This window comes from Camelus dromedarius, chromosome 1 (genome assembly GCF_036321535.1).
Source record: "Camelus dromedarius isolate mCamDro1 chromosome 1, mCamDro1.pat, whole genome shotgun sequence".
Classification (NCBI taxonomy): Eukaryota; Metazoa; Chordata; class Mammalia; order Artiodactyla; family Camelidae; genus Camelus; species Camelus dromedarius.
The window spans coordinates 89,406,722-89,420,924 of record NC_087436.1 but is presented as its reverse complement, the minus strand read 5'-3'; the positions used below and the strand labels follow the sequence as shown (position 1 = coordinate 89,420,924).

The 14,203-nt window shown below is 39.0% G+C and overlaps 1 protein-coding gene across 1 annotated transcript in view; it reads right to left on the bottom strand.

Annotated features, from left to right (window-relative positions):
- GABRA4 (gamma-aminobutyric acid type A receptor subunit alpha4) overlaps window positions 1-9,972 on the bottom strand; it is a 64,695-nt gene extending 54,723 nt beyond the window's left edge. Inside the window, exons 1-2 of the mRNA XM_010988818.3 lie at window positions 9,456-9,972; window positions 8,948-9,066 (exon numbers count right to left, since the gene is read on the bottom strand). Of these exons, the coding sequence (XP_010987120.1) occupies window positions 8,948-9,066; window positions 9,456-9,541 (205 nt within the window). The 5' untranslated portion in view covers window positions 9,542-9,972. The remainder of the gene's footprint in view (window positions 1-8,947; window positions 9,067-9,455) is intronic.
- Window positions 9,973-14,203: the final 4,231 nt, after the last annotated feature.

Below are 14,203 nucleotides of genomic sequence, written 5' to 3'. Positions count from 1 at the left end.
TATGCACTGGAGGACAGATTTCTAGTTTTTCAGCCACTTAAATCTATGTATCTAGCTGCATTTTACAAAACACTATTAATGTGTCTCCCCAGATCGAGAGACTTAGAGTACCTAAGAAGTACAACAATAAGGAATCTTAGTGAAATATTTAAAGAAATCTCTAATTTCACTTGTCACTTACAAAATATAGAAACACTAGCCTTCCTGCATATTAAACAAGGAACAGATGTCTACCGATATTGTTGAGAAAGCAAATAACTATATAGTTTTACTTAGATGACATTATAGATTAGTGCTTCCTTGATGCTATGATCCTTCCATCAAACCAGCTCTACTTTTTCAATAGTAAAACCATCAAAAATAAATAAGAAAAGTACTAAACACAAAAATCATATATGAGCAAAAGATGAAAATGCAATTCACAGGAGGAAAATTCTTGCAGGCAATAAAGGTTTGAAAAGATGTTCAACCACAATAGAAATCAGAAAAATTCAAATCACTTCATATTAAAATGCCATTTCAAGTATTCATGTATATATGTATATATATATATATAAATTTCTTTTCTACAGTGTTGAAGGGTTTATGGATCTTGAATCTCATATTCATGTAAATGGGAGTTTGAATTTGTAAAACCACCACAAAAAACAGTTTGGCATTATCTCATCAAGTTGAACTCCCACTTACACTAAGATCCAGAAAAATCCATTCTTGGATATATATGCAAAAGGAACTCTTGCACATTTACAGCAGGAAATTTGGACCAGAATATTCACAGCAACACAATCTTGGAAACAAGCAAAATGCCTACTGCCAACAGAGCAGATGAATCAGCTGGTTCCCATGCAATGGGAATATCACACGGCAGTCAAAATGAATGATCTGTAGCAATACACAGCAATAAGAATGAGTCTTAGGCATACACAATTAAGGGGGAAAGGCATCAAAAAATTATAAATAGCATGTCCAAAACAATTCAATTTGTAAAACTTCAATTTCTTTATTAAAAATAAAGTTGAGCTAAAGTGATATTCAAATCAATCTACGCAACAATTTAAAAAGGACGCAGAATGGTGGTTTGGATGGGAAAACAGGCAAATAGGATGAGGCAGACCAAGGGCAGAATAAGCCGTCAAGGTTTATTAATGATTTAAGTGAGTGTTTATCATATTACAATAAATGAAGGAATAGATGAATAGATGTATGGATAAAAGGTTATATGCGGACCAATAATGAGAGTATGTCATGAACCAAAGATTATTAATCCAGAATCCAATTCTATGCAGCAGAATCTTTTTTCAAAGAAATACATTAAAAAGGCCTAGACAATAACACAGCTCTTTGTTTAATGATATATAAATGCAGGTTGATGTATTTTTCATCTAAAAGAAAACTAACATCCCAGTTAAATAGTATTTAAATGTCCACCAAGATATTAACAACCTATGTCTGGATTGTATAGTGCTTATTCCAGGAAACAACAAACGCATTTTGCATATTCTTGCCCTAGAGAATGTGTATGTATGTGTTAGTACCAGGCTATCTTTTTTTTGTTAAACCAAGAGCATGAGAAAGTAAATTTGTGTTCTGGATTCTACAGTGTCTTGTCTTCTCAAGGGCATATGTCTTTCAGTTATCCCTTCCCTTCACTCCAATATTAAATTATTCTCTACCAGTCTGTTTCCAGTGGTACACAAACAGGTTATGGTATTTCTAATCCTTACAATAAGACAACCTTCCCTCTTCCTCTTCTCTTTCATATTTAAACTTTTGGGGGGGAAAAAAAAACCTATGCAGATAGCCTGGAACTCTTCGCTTCTAATTTACTCCATTACCTATTAAAATCTAGTTTTCATGCTCAGGATCCACTAAAATTCCTTTAGTCAATACCATCAGTTTTTCCCTGCCCACAGCATTGTTCCCAAAAACTTCAAAAAAAAAAATTTCTTTGTCTCATTTTTAAAAAAGCTCTCCTGATGCTACTTCTTATTCCACTTACCAGCCCATTTCTCTGCTTCCCTGTACAAATGCCCAGAAACTCTTCCCGTTCCCTCTGGAACCCACACAGCCAGACTTTCATCTTCATCACACCACCAAAGCTGCTCTTGTCCAAAATCACTGAAGATGGAGATATTGCTAAATCTAGTGGTCCATTTTATGTTCTGTTCCTTCTTAATCTGTCAGGAGCATTAGACAGAATTGATCAATCCTGCCTCCACTCTGAAGTCCTCTTTTTGATTATTTTTTACTTAACATCCAGTATGTACACTCTTTCTGAAGTCTTCCTCCTACCTCAAAGGCTACTCCTTTTCAGTCTCCCTGGGACAGAGATTCCTCCTCCTTTGTCCCCACCTCTTAACACTGGGGACTTCGAAATGCAGTATTTCTACCTCTTCTCTATCACCCTTAATTCCTTCGCGATCTCTTTAATCTTATGGCTTTAAATACCATATATATTGACATACAAGGTATCCCTGCATCCCAAGATTATCTTTACTTTATGTCTAGTAAGCATCTCAAATGTAACATATCCACATACAAACTGTTCATCCACACTGCTAAGCTGCTTCTGCCACAGTCTTGGCAGCTCCATTTTTCTAGATGTTTAAGTCAAAAATGTTGGAGTCAGAACTGACACCTCCCTTTTTCTCACATCCCATATTCTAGCTGCTGCCAGTGCACTAGAACTTTAATATATAACCATTTCTTACAACTTTACAAACTTCTCTACCACAAGCTTGGTCAAAATGTCCATCATCTCTTGCTTGGTTTCTCGTAAAACATCTTTCTTCGGTGCCCTTGACCCTGACTCACTGTTCTCAATCTGCAACCAAGGTGAGCCTTTGCAAATTAGCCAGTTCAGGTCTTGCCCCTACTGGAATCCCTCTAATTACTTCTGATATGGCTCAGAGTGAAAGCAAAGTTCTCATCAGCTTGCGAAGCTTTCCACAACGTCATCCACGTATCACACTGACCCCTTCTTACTCCTCAGCCCTGTTAACTTCACTGCAGTGACATTTCCATGCATGTTTACATGTAGAGCTCCTTCTAACTAGAAGATCCCACCCAAATGCATCTTATGCTCTTATCTATTCAGGATCATAGTTCAAATACCACTTCATTCAAGTCCCTCCTAACTATTCTAGTTAAAACCGCAACCTCCTCCCCTGCTTTATACTACCGGATAAGAGTTATCAACATCTGACACACTGTGTATCTTACTTACTTCTGCTGCTTCTTCTCTGTCTCTTTCAGTAGAGTGTCAACTCAGGAGGGCAGGGAACTGCGTCTCTTTTGTTCACCAATATATCCCCAGTGCCATCCTAGAACAGTGCCTGGCATATATGGTATGATTAATGAATTTTTGATGAAAAGTGAATAAAATGAAATATCTCCATGTGACCAGTACTTACTTAATATCTTAAAAGAACTTGAGAGGTATCTCATCTCTCCTTCCTAAGATATTCCAAACCCTTGGCTGCAACCCACACTTTCCTAGTGCCTGCCTTTATCACAGTCTACTTTTTCTCATTCTCCTTTGACAATTCTACATTCTCTGCCCTTACTCAATTGTTAATGTTCCTTGAGGCTTGGTTCTGGGCTCTTTTCTCTGCTTTTTCTAGACTCTTCTCTAGACATGTACTCTCATAGCCTTATATATGGCAAACTCCAGGCGAAACTCTCTCTGATATTCTCAGCCAAGTACAATCACTAGGATGCCACATATGTGTCCTAAGTTTAATATACCTACACATAATCTCTTGATTTCAACCCCACCTTTTGTACTGTTCCTCTTCCAGTCTTCTCCACTCTAAATAACACTATCCTCTGTCCATTTTCTCAAAATAAAGAATCCAGGAGTCATTTTTTATTTCTCTTGTTCCTTTACCACCTATATGGAATCTATCACTAATTCTTTGTTGAATTATACCTCCAAAATGTATCTGACTTCCATCCGCTTATATTCATCTTTGCCACATCTACCATCTTAATCCAAGCCACCATTAACTTAATGGAGAGAACCAAGGAACTAAAAGCTTCTTCATTGGTCTTTTTGCTTCCAGTGTTGTTCCACATCCATATCTAGGCCTTTCTTTTCATCGTGCAGCAGCCAGAGGGATCATGTTATAATGTAAGTCATTCCACGTCATTCCCACCACCTAAAAATCTCCAATGCCGTCCAGGTTCACCAAAAGATAATTCCGCTACAAAAGGCCTCGCACAATCTGGCTTCTGCTAACAACTCCAAGGTAGTCCCATGAGATTCTTCCTCTTGCGTTCTGGATCTCCGGGTTCAATGGACCCCCTTCATTGTCTAAATCTCAGCAATTTAGTATCTTAGGATCTTTGCACTTGCTTTTTTTTCTACCTGAGAACAATGTTTGCTTATTCTTTCCATGTCTGTCACCATTAGGTCTCAGCTTAAAAGACTTCCTCTACCACTGTATCTGAAAAAGATCCCTCACCCAGTTTTAATTCTTTATCTTAGTGTGCTACTGGATTGTTTCACAGCATTATCTTTAATTATTTTGTTATTTGTTTCTGTTATTTTTATCTCTCTATACTGTTTTGCTTGTGTCTGATTTAGAAATATATCTTACACCTTAACATTGTTCTTGGCACACAGCAGTCTCTTACGATCTATACGTTCAACAAATGAATGAACAAAAATGAATGTGACAAATCACAAGAGAATGAAGCTTTGACTTTCTGTTGCCCCGTGGATTTAAAGTGCTTTTTTCACCTAAATATTTTTAAAAAATATATTCTCTGTCAATATACAATTAATAAAGCTCTGCCCATGACATACCAATTTAATTTTTAGGTTGAGCTATAGGTCATCTGAAAACATTGCAAAGATATTTTCATTTCTATGGGAAAATTATTCCAAATTTACCTAAGTGTATACATTCCCCCAAGGTTTGCTTTTCCATTTTAAAATGTTATTAAAGCTTTAGAATACAAGTGCTCATTTTACTCCTTTGGGGGAAATGTAGTTTTGCTTATTGTAATGACCTACTTAGTAACAAGAAGGTATGTTAATGAAAATTTGACTCTTGGTAAACAGAAGCATGCAAAAACATCTTAGAAGTGGTTGTAGCAATAGACCAACTGGCTGACTAAGGGGTTGAAAGAGTGAGGTATGAGTTCTGGCCTTGTCAATTAGTAGCTGCAGGGTTCTTGGGTAATTTAAATGCGTTGCAACTTTTCTCAGCTTCCTCTCCAACAGAGGGGTGATGCCCGCCCTGCTTATCTTTTTGGGTTGTTGTGATCATCTTATTAGACACTGTATGTGAAAATGTTTTCAAAACTGTAGAGGACATTATTAATGTGAAGTCCTACTGTGTTGGCGAACAACCTTGCAAAACTGACCCTAGTGCTCCACTCCCATTTCAGAGAGCTTGTGGAAGACAATCTAAGGCAATCATCTAAGTTTGTATTGATCTGGAAGCATTTATTATTCCAGATCATGTGCCTTAAAAGATTAAGATGCACAAAAGGTCGTGTGATCCTTCAATAAACGGAAGTGGGTAGGGACTGGCTACCTAAACTGTCTCCTGGTGGTCAGTACAACCTTAGCTATGCGTCTTTAAGAAGGTGTGTAACCTAACCGTGTCAAAAGTGGATACAAGCCCAGGAGACGATTTTCTAGCTCCTCTGTGGAAGGGTACACTTGTGTGCTGCTTCTAAGCAGGTGCAAGCTACTTTCAGATGATAGCTGACCGATTTGTCAGAAGCTGAAAGAAGCTACCCCTTCAGATGTCCCAGTCTAGCTTCCCTCACTCTGTCTCCTTCCTTCCCTTCTCACCTTTCCCTCTTTCCTTCTCCAATGGGAGAATGTGGGAGACAAGGGAGAAGATATCCTGGAGGGATGAAAAGAAAGAACCATTTCAGTTTCTTTTACTTCCTCATTGCAAGCTGTGCTACTGAGTTAAAAATATGTAATTTCATTTCCAAATCTATTTCAACCCCTGCCTGGCCTACTGAGCAATCACACACCATCCAGTTTCAATTCCAATCTTTGCTTTTAGCTTTATTTTAAATGGAACACAGCTAAGTTGAATAAACAGATATAAAGTAAACGCTCCACAAAGAGCAGAAGTAGGATTAAAGGAACCAGGAAGTCAATCTGTTATTTATAGCATACCGGTCAAAATCAGAATTGTTTTCATTTCATTTCTAAAATGCCAAACTTTCCACAAAGTATAAAATGTCAAAGAAGGGATCAAACTCATGGCGTACAGGAATCTGTGCTCACAATGAGTTTTCTTTTTATTTTCAGTGGTGTTCATTTACACCATCTTGTAAACAGATTACACACTTTCCGCAGGTGAGAATGACTATTTCTCTGTCACATTTGGAATACTACATAGTTACAGAGAATGACCCACTTCTAAAAAAATGAATCACATTTACCACAAATATTTATGAGCAACAGCCCCAAAATTGTGCTATATAGTAAATTATTAATAGCTAATCCACTGCTAACCCTTGAAGTAACGTGAATTCAACCCCTTCCCATAAAGTGAGAAAAGCATCTCCATGTGGGTAGTGAAGATCAACTGGCAGAGACAAGGAAGATGACTAATAATGCCCTTGAAACGTTTCAGCAGTACCGCAGCCACCCAAAAGCCAGTAATGGCTTATACAGGTTGATTTCATTCACTTTATTGTCTATATACTATCACGGGAGAGGGTAGTTGGTAAAGAGGATGTACCTACAATGGACCTCTTCTTCCTTTTGAATTATAACTTGCGTTATAACCAACTGGGCAGACATTATTTTAATTTTCAACATTTAATAATAAAACCATATAGTTTCAATAACTTTCCACTTAAATTTACATTCTGGGACATCCATTCGCTAATGAATATTTAAATTGCGTGTGATTTGATTCTTTTTTTTTTTTCTTTACTTGAAATGTCAAGCTTAAAACCTTTATGGGCAGATAAATCCTCTTTTATTGATATAATATCATCTTAAATGGCATCACATCAACTGAAACCTTCTCCACAAAATTATTTCTGGTCTAAAGTGATAATTTTCCAGTCACTTAGGAAAGATCATGCATTGACAAGTGATTCACTTCTGTAAGGAAGGCTTTTTTCAGAGTTGCATGAGGCAGAAGCAGTACTGAGCATCCTACCCCTGGAGAGGCAACGTGAAAAGAATCAGGAGAATCTTTCATCCTTCTCATCTGTCTTTGTCACTGTCAACATGCAAAAACTGAATTAATATCCTCAATGGCTCCTCCTAACCTTCTCAAGAAGATCCAGGGGAAAAAAATGGCTCCTGATTCCAGAAGACCTGATTCCAGCCTATCATTAGTATGATGTTCCCCTGTATATATCACCTTCTCTTCCTAGTCTTTGGTGTTCCCGTTTGTCAAATGAGAAGAACAAGACTAGACAGACTCCAAAGACTCATCCAGCTCTAACCTATTCAATCTCTTTTATTTCCAACAATTCTTTCTAACCTGGGGCCAGACATCTTCAAAAAAATGTCTAATTCTGTCCTCTTTCCCTGGAGCATCCTGTTCCCTTTTACTTTCTACACTCCTCATTTTCTTAGCTCCTAATCACCCTCAATAAGAAGCTTAAATGCCTCTGTGCTTCTAATATTACGATACTCATCACAGAGTATCTGCTATCAGCCCAGCCTTCATGGGTTTGTCTTTTAAATCCACAACCGGACCTGGGTTCACATTCTGCCCATGCCACTTAATGTGTGAACTTGGACGGGTTGCTTAACTTCCCAAGCCTCAATTTCTTCATCTGTAAAAGAAGAATAGTCCTAGCCTTCCCTCCAGGTTGCTGTGAGGATTAAACAGTAATGCCTACAAAATGTCTGTAAGTGAATGTCAGTAAAGAAATACGGTATTAGTTATTATTACTACTACTTCTAGAATGTAAGCTCCTTTAAGATGGAGCCTATGTCTTGTTCAACTCATTTCCCAAGAGGCACCTAGCTCAGAGGAGTGGAAAGAACAGGGACTTGGTGAGCAGAAGACACGGGCCCACACTTTGGGTAAAGACATGGGTTCTCTCTGAATTGGACTGAAAGGGTATTTGAGGTTGAGAAAGATATCTTGAGACTTCTGTGGACTTGGAGCCTCGCACAATGCTTGCCACACAGACTCTCATTACATAAGCAAAGGGACTATGAATATGAAAAAGAGCAACAGTACTGCTAGTGGATGTGCCTTTTAAAGACCCTTTATAGATATTTACTGAAGGAAGAAATAAAGCTGAAATACCTTGGACTTCAAAGTCTTAGGAGGGAAGTAAATGCCACCTCCCCACATGAAGTAAAATTTCATCCCACTGTGGAAGAGAATAGGGGAGGACTGAGTTCTCCAGCAGAGCAGGCAGCTTCGTGCCCCAGATTCACGTCCTAGGTAGAACACGGTGGAGGTTTTGGCAGAGGGACTGACAGCACATGGGAGGACAGGGGACCTCAGATCAGCTGTCTCAAGTGCAACCTGCTCTGAGCCAAGTGGCCAGGTTCCTGGGAAGTCCATTCTCAGGGCGCAGCTTTGCAGCGGGGCAGCTGAGCCCCGAGTTCCCATTTTTGACTCTACCCCTCCAACCTCCCCCGCCCAGCAGTCAGGTCCCAGGAGGTAATTAGTGTGGGGGAGAGGCGAAGCTTCTGAGGGGGCAGGGAGATGGGAAAAGACGGGTGGGGGCGGTCTTCTTGTCAGAGGTCTCATCAAGAGAGAAAGAGAGAGGGAGAGGGAGAGAAGGAGAGGAAGAGAGAGGGAGAGAGATAGAGGGAAAGAGATTGAGAAAAGAGTCAGAGGGAGAAGGAAAGGGAGGGAGAGAGAGAGAGATTGAGAGATTTTTCATTTCTGCACGCGAGGCATACCTAATGTTATTCCCACAGATAGACAGGCAGATGGAGAGAGAGACAGACAGGACACACTTGCGCGTTTGAAATTGTTCATACCCCCAAATCCAGGACGAAGCCTGTTGTCATAACCATCGAGTAAACTGTCCAGGATGCGGGTAAAATTTTCCGGGCATAATTTCTCCTCCTTTTGGTTCTGTCCTGGGGATTCGTTTAAACTGCAAACGCACGAAAAAAAGGAGGAGAAGGGGGGCGGAGGGGATTATTTTAAGGATCGATCAGCAAACAGGTGGAAACAGGTTTATCTTCTAGGAAAAGAGTCTCTTGCCCCAAACTAAAGGAGGCAGGGCTGAGGGATGGGGGAGAGAGAACTGGTCAGAAAAGGCGCACCCCACCCACGCAGACCCCCAACCTCCATACTCTTCTTGGACCCGGCGCCCCTTCTGCTTTCCGCGTCTACGCGGTCAGAGCAAAGCCGGCTACGGCCCCTGACCTTACAGCGGAGACCGGAGGGTCTGGTTCGCCCTGGGAGGGGCGGGCGGCCGGAGGAGACCCAGTGCTGACCCCTTCTCCACCTCCCCCGGCCCCCAGCACCCCGGGAACTCACCAAGCCGCCAGGCACAGGAAGTGCAGGAGGGCGAAACTGACCCCGAAGGACGTCGCGATCGCGGGTACCTTCTTGGCAGAAACCATCTTTGCAACATGCCATACTTCAAGCCTGTTCACGTTTCCAGGCTCTCCAGATGCCCTGAGCAGGGTGCGAGGCGAGGGCAGAGGCTCTCGGCGGCGTGCGCACACTCGCGCTCACACTCGCCCGCGCTCAGCCAGCCCCAGCCGCGGTGGGCGCGTGTGTGCACGCGGGCCGGGGAGGCGGAACCTGCCTTTCCGCGCCCCCTCCTTTTCTCGCCGAGCTCTCGACTGTATGGAGAGCTATGTATACCGCTCACACCCTTTCGTGCCTGTACCCCGAAGCTGCCGGGGTTCACCCTGGGGCGCTGGCACCGAAAGGCTGAGTCAAGTTCTTCCCCACCTTTAACTCTGGGGAGCAGGACCCGGAGCTCCCGCCCCTCCTCGCGCTCTCGACCCCCGCCCCAGGTGGGTCCCGGCCCGCAGCAACGCTGGGCCTCCACTCCGCCCCCTCCGTCCCGTTGGGATTTGGATTTAACCCCTGAAGTTCCTCTCTCTTTGAGTTGTTCCAGGACCTCTTTGTATCCATTTTCAAGGCTGGAGGTGGAGAAAGGGCGAGAAGGCAGGGCTTGCAGGGGGTGGGAGTGATGGGGAGAGGGGACCAAGTCTGGACGGAAACAACCTCTGGGACTCTCCCCTTCGGATATTGGGGTACAGCGAAGGAAAGAAGATTCCTCCTGGTAAAAGGTGTTGCAACTCACTGGGCGGACTCTCTCCAAACTGTTAGGAAGTGAACTTGAGCCTAAAGATACCAAATTCCTTTACTATACCCGCCGCCGCCTGGCACCCACTTGCCCTCTGTTTTGCTGCTCCATCCCTTTCCTGGAGGGGAGAGAAGAGGTGGAGACAGGGGACATCTGCTCAAACTCACTTTCACTTCTTGCGACTTTTGATGTTCCCTCATTTCATAATAGAGGTGACTGACTTCCAGAACGCTTCAGGGAGGGGAGAAAGGAGAGGAGAGAGCAGGGAAGAGAAAGCCGGGTGTGTGTGTGTGTGTGTGAGAGAGAGAAATAAAAATGGAAGGGAACGCCTCTTAGTTCACTGAAGACTTGAAAGGGAACACCAGGCACTATAACTTTAGTGTTTTATTGAAAGAGATAAGCGTTTCCAATAGAAATTTTTCAAACGTTAATTATTGGTTCCAAGGGGGAAAGGTGCCTTTCACATTAACAGTGATGCATACGGGAATTGTTTATATGATGGATCAATGATCTAAGTAATTTATGTAAAGTTAGGTCCTTGGAACAAGTCACCACCAATAATTATATTCTGTTTAGAACTTTGATAGTTTGTTCAAAGTTTGATGACTGGTAGATTGATTTGCTATGGAAACAATCAAACCAAGGGCGATTTTCTTTGTTTCAATCTCCTGGCTAAAATTTTCCTTGCCAAGGGGAAGCCTTTTCAGGTTGCCAAAACTGCATAATAGCCAAAGGTATGTACTCTCAGGACATTCTCTATTGCCTCCTTCATGTCATTTACTGTGTTTCATCCTATTTCCATCTGTATTATTATTCTCTTAAGGACTGTAATCTCTTTGAGGGCCTGGGCTGGGTAACTTTTGTTTATCTGAGTTTACTTTTTCTCTTATTACTGTGTAAGACACCAAGTACAAGGACAAGAAATATTTATTGAATATCTATTGAATGAACAAGAAATATTTATTAATGAATCGCTTGTTTCCAGATCCATCTTAATCAATTTGGATTAAATTCCAGCTTACTCTCTTGGAAAAAATATGCTCCCCAAATACGCTGTTAAAGCATTTGCTCTCCTCAGATAATCCACATAAAACCTGCTAATACATTATATTATTATTATATCATAATAATATAGTAATATATTAAATAATATAGTAATATTATTTCTCCAATCTTAATGCTTTCCTACACTTTCTAAAACCTAATTCAGTATTCTCTACCTTTCCTTGTAATTTCCATTTAAAAATATATGTCAGAAAATTAAGAATAGAAAGCAATGGTCTTAGGAAAAAGAAGTTCCATATTGTTAATGACAAATTATCTTTAAAATTCCAATTTTAAGTATGTGAAACTGGTACCTTCAAAGGGACAAAAAAAAAAAAGTTCCTCCCTTCATACAGCTGCTTCCAATTATATTTTTGTTAACTGGTATATAGTACTTAAGATCATCTGAAGACAATAGCAGAGACATTTGTATCTCGTTTTATTTTATATCACAGTGTTTTATTTATTCTACCTTTCTATTACTTGAAGAAGTTGTATGTTAGGTTTTACTGTCTAAAATCTTTAAAATGTGTATCTATATATATCTTATGTATGTATATATATATATATCTTGTCACTATGAGTTTTAAAACAAATCCAATGTTCAAAAAAATTGCAATTACTTTAAGCTACAAATATAAATATGCTGTCATTTTCAACATAAACTCGTATCCATTATGGCCCAGATTGTGAGTGAATTTTTCCTGTTTATAGCTGTGTAGAAAGTGAAGGTGTTAAAATTATACCTATAACTTCCTTCTTCACAGTTAACGTAAGTCTTTATTTGTTTATTGTTTTGTTTTGCTTTTAATGGAGGTACTGGAGATTGAACCCAGGACCTCAAGCATGCTAAGCCCACACTCTACCACTGAGCTATACCCTCCCCTGAAAGTTAACTTAAGTCTTTAATTGCTATATTCAAATGCACTACCCTCAAATATCATTATGTTAAGCCAGCAATATATTATCAATGTATCATAAGGTATACATTTGATACAAATGATACAGATCACCCTACTGCTAAAGTCTTAGGATGGGGGGGGGCTATAGCTAAGTGGTAAAGCACACATTTAGCGTGCACAAGGTCCTAGGTTCACTCCCCTGTACTTCCATTTAAATAAATAAAACTAATTTCCTCCCCCTCCAAAATTTTTTTTTTAAAGTAGTAAAGTCTTAGGATGGACATTTTGTCTACAATGCCTATGAAATGTCCTGAAGATTAATACAAAGTTTTGTATCCATTGTGTGTAGCTCTTCATAACTTTTCTCAGATTCTCAAAGGCTATGGACAACTAAAGTATAAACTAATGTTTTAACATAAAAGATGACATATATAATAAAACAGTCAACCAAGTAGGCAAACAAACATTTACAACTAATGTGTGACAAACATCTCTATCCTATTTGATAAAACTATCCATTGCCAATTTCTATAAACTATTATGTAAATTTCAGGTTTCCTTTGAAAGTACTCAGCCTGATTTTTGTCTGTTTATTAAATAGCCAACTAGATTGGTAGACAAAATTTTGGAGTGGTAATAAGATGAATAATTTGAAAAAGTTCAACCAGTTTCTCTTTCTTTCCATTAATTATTTCTGGTAAAATATTGAACCAATTTTAATAATTTGAAGAGGGTAATGATGTGAGTTAGTGCTTTAAATTCTGAAAGCTTGTGGTTATACACTTAGTTGAAACATTTCAGTTCTGAGAATATAGAAGCTACTGATTATCTTTACTTTTATGCATTTCTCTGTCCTATATATTTAGTATAGGTAAGAAAATTGATTTGATGCTCTCCAGTCATGGCTTTCCTTATTTATATTAAAATAATACTTCTACAAAAGTTTACCTGTATGCTGGCCTGTTATTATTGTCTAGTTGTAGATTTTTATCTCTATTATTAAGAATTTCAAAACTGTCTATTGTTTTAATAGTTACAACATAAAAAATGACAAAAGCTAGAACACCTTAACAGCATTTATTTGAATAAATATTTCATAATGTTAGTTGATTACTGGTTCGAAAATAAACATTTATTTTTCTTCGCCATAGAGCTAATGCAGATTTAGTGGTTTCAGTGTGAGTACTTGAAAGAGAATAAAATTTAAGCAATATTTGTATCTTATCTGAATAATTTCTATACATGAAATTTGGAAAGTCAATTATTATAGCAAATATTTTAAATTATTAATTAAATTTTTTTTGACTGTCCATGACCAAACTGCACATTGAAGAAAGTATATCCACACTTAAGCATCTCCAAGATCCCACATTCATTTAAATTATAATATGAAATACTAGCTCTCCAATATCAGCTTTTGTTTCACTTAAGTCTAATGTTTTATAATAAGTAGAATGAATACTTTTGAAGGACTTGGAATCCAAGTAATGAATTTAATAAATACTTGTAGGCTTATTTGCAAATGACTAATAATGTGTGAAGTATTATTTTATTTGTTAGACCTTGAATTCTGAGGTAAGTCTCAAAGTAATTATAGAAGTATTACTTTATACTAGACTCCAAAGAGCCGTGATTGTTTTGCATGTGTGTGTGAATGTTCTATAAACTTTATACAAAGTACTATAAGAAGGAACATTCCCTTGATTGCATCCATGTATGCGTGTGTGTATTTTCAAAGTTTCTGAAAAAAAATACTACTATCAAGTGATAGACTTTTTTCAGCATCTAATAGTAATGAGTAACAAGGGCAACTGATGCATTACCAATAGTGCTCAAAATTAAATATATTGATAAATTTGTTGCCAAGTGCCTATCTTATGATAAATACATTGTCTTGTTTCTTCTTCATTTTTTTAGCTGAAATAGCAGAAGTTAACTTCCTCTCAATTCTGAAAACTAGAAGTCTGAGACCTAGGTGTTATTAATATTTAAATGTTTAAATTTAAATATGAATACCA